General features: G+C 42.5%; 2 protein-coding genes across 5 annotated transcripts in view; one reads left to right on the top strand and one right to left on the bottom strand.

Moving 5' to 3' along the window:
* aven (apoptosis, caspase activation inhibitor) overlaps window positions 1-5,461 on the top strand; it is a 106,208-nt gene extending 100,747 nt beyond the window's left edge. The window contains exon 7 of one of the 2 annotated variants that reach the window (XM_055640732.1): window positions 4,592-5,461. The gene's annotated coding sequence lies outside the window, so the exon portion shown is untranslated. Of the gene's footprint in view, window positions 1-3,914; window positions 4,052-4,591 lie in introns of those variants that run through there. The other variant, XM_055640731.1, reaches the window with a different exon arrangement.
* ryr3 (ryanodine receptor 3) overlaps window positions 3,530-11,328 on the bottom strand; it is a 324,483-nt gene continuing 316,684 nt past the window's right edge. For all 3 annotated transcript variants that reach the window (XM_055640726.1, XM_055640727.1, XM_055640728.1), the window contains 2 exons: window positions 5,405-5,465; window positions 3,530-4,038 (listed from right to left, as the gene is read on the bottom strand). In XM_055640726.1, the coding sequence (XP_055496701.1) occupies window positions 3,838-4,038; window positions 5,405-5,465 (262 nt within the window). In that variant the 3' untranslated portion in view covers window positions 3,530-3,837. The remainder of the gene's footprint in view (window positions 4,039-5,404; window positions 5,466-11,328) is intronic.

Here is an 11,328-nt window from a genome sequence, read left to right as displayed (position 1 = left end):
TCCAGACTATGTTTGACTTTCCACCAGGCTGTCATCGGTTGTGATATTTGTGTTGCTTAGTTATGGGTATACATCGTTATTGATTCTTTAAGAGGGGGGATGTAGATTAGTGGCTCATGCTATGAGTCATGCATTTGTAAGTACGCCCACTAGCTTGTTAGCGTCGCGGTCTGCTGCATTCCGTTAGTCTTAAAATGAACTCTTAAGTGAGAAGTTGTATTGCTTGTACCCAATAAATTCTATGTAACCAGACATAGAAACATAGAAATTAGGTGCAGGAGTAGGCCATTCGGCCCTTCGAGCCTGCACCGCCATTCAATATGATCATGGCTGATCATCCAACTCAGTATCCCATCCCTGCCTTCTCTCCATACCCCCTGATCCCCTTAGCCACAAGGGCCACATCTAACTCCCTCTTAAATATAGCCAATGAAGTGGCCTCAACTACCCTCTGTGGCAGAGAGTTCCAGAGATTCACCATCCTGCGTAAAAAAGTCTATCTCATCTCGGAATTAAGGAGTACCCCTTAACAAAACTGTGAGGCTTGACATGTCCGTGATTCCACCCATTTTGTTCCTTCCTGCATCTATCCATTCCACCTCTACACTGCATGGATCTCAATCAAATGCAAAGATTGTCAAAATGCAGTACAACAGTCTTTCTTCATAAGACAGTCTGACATCCCAGGAAGAAGTCTGGTGGGCATATCTGCACTCCCTCACCATTGCCAAAGTATTCCTCCAATTTGGAGACCAAAAATGTCATAAAGAGTGGTTTCCCAAGACCCTGTACAAAATGCAGTAGAACTCTCAAGTGGAGACTCAAATCCTTTTGCAATGAAAGCAATATCACTTCCATTACTGCCTGCTGAATAATGCCTACCTTCAATGTGGTAATACCATGACACAAAGGTCCGTCTGCATCTCCCACATTTCCAATCTGGTTCTTCTTTAGTCTTAGTCTCTTGTTGTAGAATTTGCGGAAAATGGAAAACCTCACATTTATCCACATTATCCTGCATCTGCCAAACATTTGCCCACTCACCCAGCCTATCCAAGTCATCTTGCAGTCTCCTAGCATCCTCCTCTCAGCCAACACTGCCCCCCAGCTTAGTGCCATCCGCAAGGGAGATATCCTCCTGACCTATTTGATTCTTTCAAATTACTTGTGTGATTAAATAAGGTAATAAAGAGCGGGGTCCCAGTACTTTTAGCATTGGATTAAACCCAATATTACTGCCTGCCATTAGAAAATTGAAGCTTTTCCTAACTCTTTGCTTGGATGTTTGCCAGCAAAATTAATCTATCCACAAAGTACTGAATACCCCCATGCCTTGTGCTTTAAGGATGGAATAAAATTTTTATGTGGGACTTCTTGTTCGAAAAACCTTCTGGAAGTCCAGATACACCACATCCACTGGTTCTCCCCTATCCACGCTACTAGTTACATCCTCGAAAAATTCTATAAGATTCGTCAGACATGATTTACCTTTCGTAAATCCATGCTGACTTTGTCCAATGATTTCACCACTTTCCAAATGTGCTGCTATCCCAGCCATGTGTTAGCAAATTGGCGTAAGGATAGAAGGAAGAGGTATTGTTCTGAGGAAGCCTATATCAAATGGCAAACCACGGATCATTGCTGGAAGTGCTGATGTTTTATTAATTAAGTGATCTAATTAATAAGTTTGTAGATGACATGAAAATTGGCAGAGTTGCAGATAACAGCATCTCATAGCTCAGCTGGATAGTTTGGGCAGAGCAGAGGAGATGGGCTTTAAGGGCCTAATTACATCTCAAAAGTACTCTATCTACTTTGGAATGACAAATTACTCACCAGGGCATAGAGTAAATGTCAGGGAGCTGACCCATGTTGATGTACAAAGAAACTTTTCCATCTGCACTGCATGGATGCAATGCAAACCATTGTCAAAATCCCTGAAAAGGTAATGAAAAAGGCATTTGACATCACGTGGCTGATGCATTGACATATTGGAAAATCACCATTGCCAAGCTACCAAACATTGGTCAGATCACACTTGCAGTATTAAATTCCGATGTGCTCACCACACACTGTGTGGAGCCATAGGAGATAACTAGAGGTCCTCAATGAGTATTTCTCCTCTGTATTTACCGAGGAGAAAGACAGGAGGACGGAGGAATTTGGGGCAGTCAATGGAAGTGGCTTGAGAGCAGTCAGTGTTAACAAGAGCAAGCTGACAAGTAAAAACAACGTTTGAATGTGACAAATCTAAGGTTCCTGACCTATTTGATGCTTTCAAATTACTTGTGTGATTAAACAAGGCAATAGAGAGCGTGGAGGACAGTGCAGTTTTAGCATTTGATTAAACCTCAATATTAATAGATATTAGCAAAATTGAAGCTTTTGGAACGAAAGGTGCAGTGGATGTCTGAATACAAAATTAATGAAATGGCAAAGTAGGAAATACTGATGAAACTTTTAAGGATGGAAGAAAATAAAGAGGACTTCAAATTCCAAAAACTGAAGATGTTGGAAGTCACATAAAAACAAGCTCTCAGCTAACATGAAGGAAATGAAGGAAGGCATCCCTGTAGACGGTTTATCTACTTTTGTGATACTTTCGATAAGGACCAACACGATAGGCGAGTTTCGAGATTAAGCCACAATTTATTGTGATAATGGCTGATCATCCACAATCAGCAACCGATGCCTGCCTTCTCACAATCAGTATCCCTCGATTCTGCTATCCCCTAGAGCTCTATCTAACTCTCTTTTAAATTCATCCAGTAAATTGGCCTCTACTACCTTCTGTGGCAGAGAATTCCACAAATTCACAACTCTCTGGGTTGCAGATAACAGCATCTCATAGCTCAGCTGGATAGTTGGGCAGAGCACAGGAGATGGAATTTAAGGTAATTACATCTCAAAAGTAAGATAATTCACTTTGGGATGACAAATTCTCATAGGGCATAGAGTAAATGTCAGGGAGCTGAGAAGTATTGATGTACAAAGAAACTTTTGAGGTGCAAGTTCATAGTCATTCTCATAAATCCCTGAAAAGGTAATGAAAAGGGCATTTGATATGGCTGATGCATTGATTTTGCAAATCGTTATAGCTACCAAACATTGGTGTCAGAACTGCCAGTATTAAAGTCCGATCCACTAGTTTGAACACACTGTGTGGAGAAATAGGAGATAAGTGAGGTCAAAAAAGTATTTCTCCTCTGTAACCGATAAATACTTGCAGAACTATGGCGAAGATTGTTCAAGAGCTGGATATCCATCTAAGCTTATTTTCTTTTTTTAAAGGATACATTCAAATAAGCTTTGCTTCAGGAAAGAATTATGAAATTGCAGAAGAGACTTCCAGTAAAAACATGGGAGATAAATAGTTTGCATGAAGGTTTATTCTGGCGAGTATCTAGCATCTTTCACAAAATGGGCCAAATATCCTCTCCTTAAATGGAAGACAACTAGACAACTGGAAGGATACAGATGTTACAGCACTCTTCAGGAAAAAAGGGAAGGGGAATTAACCCAACAAGCATATCTTGGTATTGATAGTTTATCTAGAACAGTTAAAGATATGACTTAAGAAGGGTCTCGACCTGAAACGTCACCCACTCTTTCTCTCCAGAGATGCTGCCTGTCCCACTGAGTTATTCCAGCATTGTGTGTCTATCTTCGATTTAAACCAGCATCTGCAGTTCTTTCCCACACTAAATATACATCATGTTTGACTGAATGTTTTTATCCAAAGCTATTTCCAAAAAGTAATTTTAAAAACTTATTCAGATCTACCATTTTCAAGCTGTTACATATTTTACATGCCTTCACAATAATCTTTTAGATCTTTCAAGATTGAAAATAATAAGACATTAACCACACCTTGTGTTTAATAGTTCTCACCTGCTTCCCATTGTGTGTTACAGATGACAATATCGTACGCAACGTCTTAAAACCCATAGCAATATCCAGCAAGTGGGCAGCAAAGAAGAAGTTGTTGTAATGACCCAAAATAGACATGGTTGTGTACCAAGCCAGATACAAAAATGACTGTAAATAGAAATTATATGAAATAATTTGCATTATAAAGATTTTGGAAACAGTAGATTACAATTTAAAAAACAGCCTTTTCTGAAGAAAACTTCTTGGAACTTTGATCTAATGAAAGTCCAATTGTGATATTGTTTTTAACTCTTGGTTTGTTGTTAATTTATCAGTTTCCTGGTCCATAGTTGTATTGTTTTGTCAAATGCATTGAAGACTAGACGTTATACCAGAATCATAAGCTTTTTGTCCGTCACTACAGTGCTGTGAATGGTTCTTGTGGCTTAAAGAAAGTACCAGCATTGGCCGTGCTTTTCAGTCAGATGCTTTTCATTGGATTTATTAGATATAATAACAGGAATGTTGAACCCTTACAAAATGAGTAAGAGACATTTATAACATAAAAATACATGGAGTAACTTGCAAAATGCAGTGCAATGAATAGGAAGGAAGTATCAGATAAGAAAAAGAGTAGAGATGGGAAATTGCAGTTTGGCTGAGCAGAACCTCTTAATTTAGATTTCCAGGTGTAATTTTATTTGAATTATTTTTTTCTCAGAAATCAAGCTGCAGTTCACAATACAGTAAAAAGGATATATGTGGAACTTTAGCACTTTCCTTTCAACTGATTTTTTAAAAAACAAAGCTGACCAACTTAAGGGGCTGTCCCACTGTGGCGACCTAATTGGCGAGTTTAGGAGAGTTTGAAAAAAAAATTGTAATGTTGAAGACCTCCTTCGACCATGTAGAAGACCTCTTTCGACTATGTTGAAGACTAGCTTCGGGAACATTGGACACCGAATAGTGGAGACGACCTCCTTCGACCACCCCTCGACTATGTTGAAGGCAATCTACGACTACCTTCGACTACCCTCGATTACCTACGAATAACATGCCAACCTACTACGACTAAACCTACGAGTAAAAAAAGTATCGATTTTTTCCATGGCGACCTTTTTTTACTCACAACATGTTGAAAAATACGCCGCGACCCAGCTGAGGCCTTGAGTACACGGGGACTACTCTCGAGCATAAAGGAGAGTTGGAAAGACCTCCTAGGACCTCGTGTCGACAATGCTGCGCGTATGAGTCGTGGGAAAACTCGCCAGAACTCGCAGATTAGGTTGTCGCAGTGGGACAGTCCCTTTAGAATGCAAAGATTTGATTCTTATAATACATAACTGATGTTACCTGTACAGTAAAATAGTAAATTGTAATATAATTGGGTAAATCAGTATAGTAACATATTAACATATTTTATGTGAAAGCAAATCATAATGGGATTTGTTCAAAACAAGCTGGACTTCATCAAGTAGAGATGATGCACTTATGTTGAAATGGGAAATTAGTAATTGCTTTTAATTGTACTTACATTATCAGTGAACACAACTCCAAGTTTCCAAATATGGTATTTTAAATCAATGGAACTCAACCTATAAATAAACCAAAATATAAAGTTACAACATTCAAAGTTTTATTTTTGATTTTGCTATCTCAGTATACTTTACGACAAAGGATTTTCTTCTTTGCTGTGGTATTTCAAAAGCTGTCGCTGGCATTTGAGAGAGCTGGTCTGACATCTCACTGATAATTTGTCCACAGTTTTATTTGTTACTAGATTGGCTACTAGTAGACCAAGTGGGACCCATTGGGTCCCTGTCACACGGGAGGCCTGGTCCCCATCACAACCAATTCCCCTAATGCAATATGCGACCACTCACCCATAGCCCCCAAGTGGGGCCTGATTCCCCCAATACAGCCTGATCCCCCAACGCAACCCGTTCCCCTAATGCAACATTGCACCACTCACTCATAGGACCCACTGCGGCTCATTTCGCCTTATTCACCCTCCCTCATTTTAAACTTTTAAAAAATGCAATTGCACTTACTCGCTAGCAGAACTCAGTGTGCTGTGACTTTAAAGAAAATGCAATTGCACTTGCTAACTAGCAGAACTCAGTGTACTGGGATGGCAACATTGCTGCGAGCAGGGCTACAGTCCCATTGTGATGTCATAGCTGTAAGTACAGGGAAGACATTTTTCTCAAGTTGGGATTTTGTAAATTTGAAAATATTAATAACTTGTAAAATATAACATAAATCTGAACGAAACTTGACACAAACCACCACAGCACAATTGTGAGTAAGGTGGTGCAAACATTTTAGCACTATCGTGTACCATTTGGCGTAGTTCAGGGATCACATTCACACGCAGAGAAACAAACAAGATGAGAGTTTTAGTAATACTAGACTAAGTGGGACCCTTTGGATCTCATGTTCACATGGGAGGGCTGATCCACCAACGCAATATTCCACCTCTCCACCAATTCCAATATTGGTGGCCAGTGGGGGGAGGGGGCGCACTTTCTGGAGCGCTAGTATTGGTGTTGTGGGCTGAAGGGACTGGTTTCCAGAGGGCTAGTGTGGACATTGTGGGCCAAATGGATTCTTGGGGTGGCAGCTCAGTCACTCAAGACTGATGTGCTGGCAGCTCACTCATGGCTGGCAGTTGACTCACGGTTATTCCTTGAAATTCCATTTCAAGCAGGGTGCAAGGCCACAAAGTTCAACAGCAGTTTCATACCATTTCAAGGAGGGTGCAAGGCCACCAAATTAAAATGCAGTTTCATACCATTTCATGCAGGGTGCAACAACACCACACTCCGGAAGGCGGCGCGACTCTGGTCAGCAGCGGCCTCTGCAGCCTGTCCGCGTTTTATTATTTTTTGTCTGTGTTTTTATGTAGTTTTTGTTATTTTATGTTGGGGTGTGTGTGTGGGGGGGGAACTTTTTTGAATCTCTCCCTGCACTGGAGACCCGACCTTTTCTCGTCGGGTTTCCGTTGTCGTTGGGGCCGCAACGAGGAGCGGCCTCCAACGGGAAGAAGCCGGGGACTCTGGTGCCGACTCACCGTTGCCGTCGCAGAGCTGGCCGAGACCGGAGCGGGTGGAGCGGTGGAGGAGCGCTGCTGCTGCTGCTGCCGCTGCTGCTGCTGCTGCTGCCGATGCCGCTGCTGCTGCTGAGTCGGAGGCTGCTACTGCGGGTCTGCGGACGGCGGCACCGGGAGCCCGCGGATCCCTGGAGGGAGACCGCTTTTCGGGGCTCCTGCAACGGCGAATTCTCCCGCCCGTGTTGCGGGGTTGAAGAGCTCCTGGAGCGGGGCCTGACACCACTGCCCCGCGCGGCTGGAATGGCCGCGGGACTTTGCGAGCACACACCGGGGGCTCCAACACCAAGACCCGGTGTGCGACCTCGCACCACCCGGCGTGGCTTCAATGGCCGCGGGACAATCGCCATCGCCAGCCGGGGGCTTTGACTTTGACTCTGACATCGGGGGGGGGGGGGGGGAGAGTGCAGTGGAGAGATAAGTTTTTTTTGCCTTCCATCACAGCTATGTGATGGATGTTTATGTAAAATGTAATTATGTTGTGTCGGGTTTATTTGTATGTAATGTATGGCTGCAGAAACGGCATTTCGTTTGGACCTCCAGGGGTCCAAATGACAATTAAATTGACTCTTGACTCTTGACTCTTCAAATGCAGTTTCATACCATTTCATGCAGGGTGCAAGGCCATTACCGTTTCCGTGCTGTAATTGTTATATGGTTATATTACATTCAAATGCAGTTTCATACCATTTCAAGCAGGGTGAAACCACCATAAAACCACACAAAACACCACACTCACAGTTCAGTAGACATTCAGCGTGTTCAGTTGATACACAGCTCAGATAGAGTCGTGACCTCTCCCTCCCCCATCATGCAGAGACTGAGCCACACCCACACTTCCGGGTTTTATAATCCCTCCCCCTCCCACTGGAAAAGGTGTGGCCTTCATGGCGTGATTGACAGGAGAGATTCTCAACATTTTTTAAACACTAATACCACTTTTATATTTCATTGATGGGAAGAATCCTCTGCACCTGACGAGCGGAGGGGGACTGAGTAAGATGGCCAAAAATCACAGCCGTAAGTGGTAGCATTTTATCTAAAATCAATACAGTGCAAACAGGAAGTTGTCAAGCAAACAACCATTTGCAGTGCCTTTTTACTTCAACCCAAAACCCCCGAACAACCATTTTTACTTCAAACCTTTTTATTACAAACCAACCATATTTTCATTTTCAAACCACATTAAGGGCACTCACAGTTGAGTGGACATGTGTTCAGTGTTATTCAGAGCTCAGAGAGACGTGACCCTCTCGCTTCCTCCATCTTGCAGAGACTGAGTGAGGCACACCACTTCCGGGTTTTATAGTCTCTCCCCCCCCCCATCAGCAGGGGCAGCAGAGAGAATGGTGAAATTTTTAAAAACATTAATAGCTCTCTGATTTTTCATCGATGGGAAAAATCCTCTGGTCCAGTCCGGCGGAGGGGGGCTCTGAGCGAGTTGGCCAAAAATTACGGCCGTAAGTGGCGGCGTTCTCTCGGAAATCACATCGCAGTGAGTTAAAAGCGGTCAAGATCTTACTTTTAGTAATATACTAGACCAAGTGCAGACCCGTTGGGTCTGCTCCCCCAATGGTGTGATCCCCCAACCCAATATTCCACCATGCACCCGTCTCCTCTATTGGAACTGAGCCCGTTCCCAATTGTAAGATTGCAGCCCTCCCCTGCCTGCTGCAGCAGTGAAAAGTTCAGTGTTCCTCTCTTGCAACTTTGTTTCGAAGTGTGTTGGAAGCTGACATGTAAATGGAGAAGCCTGTTTATTTTTGAAATACTTGGGGGTGGGTGGGGGGAGAAGGATTTGATTAAAAACATGTACTTCAACACAACAAAATGAAATGAGGAGCGGATACTTAGAAAGAAAAGCGAAATCTCTACCGAAATGGAAAATATCTCGGAGATTGAGCGTCTGGATTGGGCGTGGCAATAAATCAAAGGAAGAAATGCAGCCGGACGGCAGGCGGACTGATTTGAGTTTTATATATATATATATATAGAATAGATAGATAGATTAGACCAAGGCCCTTTGGGTCTGCTCCATCAACACAGCTGTTCCCTACCCGTAGCCCCCACGGGAGACGTGGTCCTCCAAACTCAAGCGGCTCAGGAATGAGCAGTACGGCTGGCTTTAAATGGCGTGTTTGAGGCGAGATGCGGGCGCCAGCAGCCGTTATGGTCGCTGGCCAGCAGGAGGCGACAAAATGAGTGAGTGGGGGGGGGGGAAAGAAGGATTTAATGAAAAATGTGGACATAAACATAACGAAATCTAATGAGTGGATAGTTGGAATGAAAAGTGAAATATCTACCGAAATGGCTGCTTCTATGGGTGAGAAGCCATTTTATTTTTGAAATATTGGGGGGTGGGGAGATGGATTTAATTTAAAACGTGTACCTAAACACAACAAAATGTAATGAGGAGCGGATACTTAGAAAGAAAAGTGAAATTTCTACCGAAATGGAAAAGATCTCGGCGATTGTGCGTCTGGATTCGGCGTGGCAAGGAATCAAAGGAAGAAATGCAGCCGGCAGCCATACATGTAAATGGATCCATTCCGATTGGACATCTGCGAGCATCGGCCATTCCGATTGGACATGCGAGCATTGGGCATTGTGAGATCACACGATGGAACAAATCAAAAGCCAGAAAGGCAGCCGGACGGCAGGCGGCAGCCACAGAGTTTTATATAATAAATAGTTAGATATAAACTGTTACTGAATCTGGAATATCATGCACAGCGTGAAGAAGGATTTAAATGGAAGAAATGGAGCACAGCCAAAATTAAATCAGTTTGATTCCTGAGATTAAGTTTATTTATTGGAGATTATGTAGATAACGTGTGTTACTTCAAGTATTAGTTTAGTTTAGAGATAAATGTGGAAACAGGCCCTTCGCCCTCTGAGTCCATGCCAAACAGCAATCCCCGTACACTATCCTACAGACTAGGGATAATTGACAATTTTTACCGAAGCCAATTAATCTACAAACCTGTACATTTTTGAAGTGAGGGAAGAAACTGGATCACACGGGGAAAACACAGCGTCACAACGAGAGCGTACAAACTCTGTACAGACAGCACCTGAAGTCAGGATTAAACCTGGGTCTCTGGCCCTTTAAGGCAGCAACTCTACTGCTGCGCCACCACGCCACTTTTTATCGGATGAGAGGTGATCACATTGATATGTACAAAATGCTGCATGGGTTTGATGGAATTGATGTTTACTCTGCTGGGGTGTTTAGAACGTAGTGTTTTGCCTCAGAATAAGAAGTTGTAAACATTTTTTTCGTGGTTACTCACAGTGGCTTGCCCTATTTATGCAAGATGCACTATCCAAATGCTCTGCTTACAAAACTCACTGAACAAGAACCCACAAAGTCCAATTTTACTCTTTTCAACAAAACCCATCCATATTTTTTTTAATTGTAGGCTATATATATATATATATATATATATACATATATATATATATATATGTGTGTGTGTACATATATATGTGTGTGTGTGTGTGTGTGTGTGTGTATATGTATGTGTGTGTATATGTATATGTATGTGTGTGTGTGTGTGTATGTGTGTGTATATGTGTGTGTGTATATATGTGTGTGTTTCTGTGTGTGTATATGTGAGTGTGTACGCGTATGTGTGTGTGTGTGTGTGTACGTGTTATTGTATCTTCACTAAAGGTTTTACAGAACCTTACTCAGATTTTTCCCCGTTGTCGATTTAATCATGTTTCCTTCCAATTTAAGATATTTCACAAGTTATTGATATTTAAAGTTTAAAAAAAGCCAACTTTGAAAAGAATAACTGCCTTTGACAGGGAAACTTCTCCAGCAGCTTCCAGTGATGATGTCATAATGCCATCTCACAGTCGTCCAATCACAATGGGATCTCATTTACACAAGCTACCGTGAAGATTCCGAAAACCAAAGATGACATCACAATGTAATCTCTGCTGTGTAGTTGGGGATATTTAAAAGTTGGATTTCTTCAAATCTGCAATGGCAGTTAGGCAGCTATGATGTCACAATGCCCTACCGGCTACAATGTTTCTATCCCAGAACACCGAGTCCTTCATAAGAAATGTCCTTCAGGGAAAGAATCTGCCAGCCTAACTCAGCACAGCAAAGTTTAATGATTAGATTTGGATGACAAAAGATGGCCTTGTTGGTAGCACCTACATCGCATTATATCTTAGTGCAATTGCATTTTTTTTTTAAAGTTTAAAATGATCTGGGGGCTATGGGTGAGTGGTACAATATTGCATTGGGGGGAAAACGAGTTGTGTTGGGGGAACGGGTGAGTGGTGGGATCTTATGTTAGAGAATGAGTTGCGTTGGGGGACCAGCCCTTCCG

Source organism: Leucoraja erinacea, chromosome 9 (assembly GCF_028641065.1).
Source record: "Leucoraja erinacea ecotype New England chromosome 9, Leri_hhj_1, whole genome shotgun sequence".
Lineage (NCBI taxonomy): Eukaryota > Metazoa > Chordata > Chondrichthyes > Rajiformes > Rajidae > Leucoraja > Leucoraja erinaceus.
The sequence above is the reverse complement of the archived record's forward strand: the minus strand, read 5'-3'. Positions and strand labels throughout refer to the sequence as shown.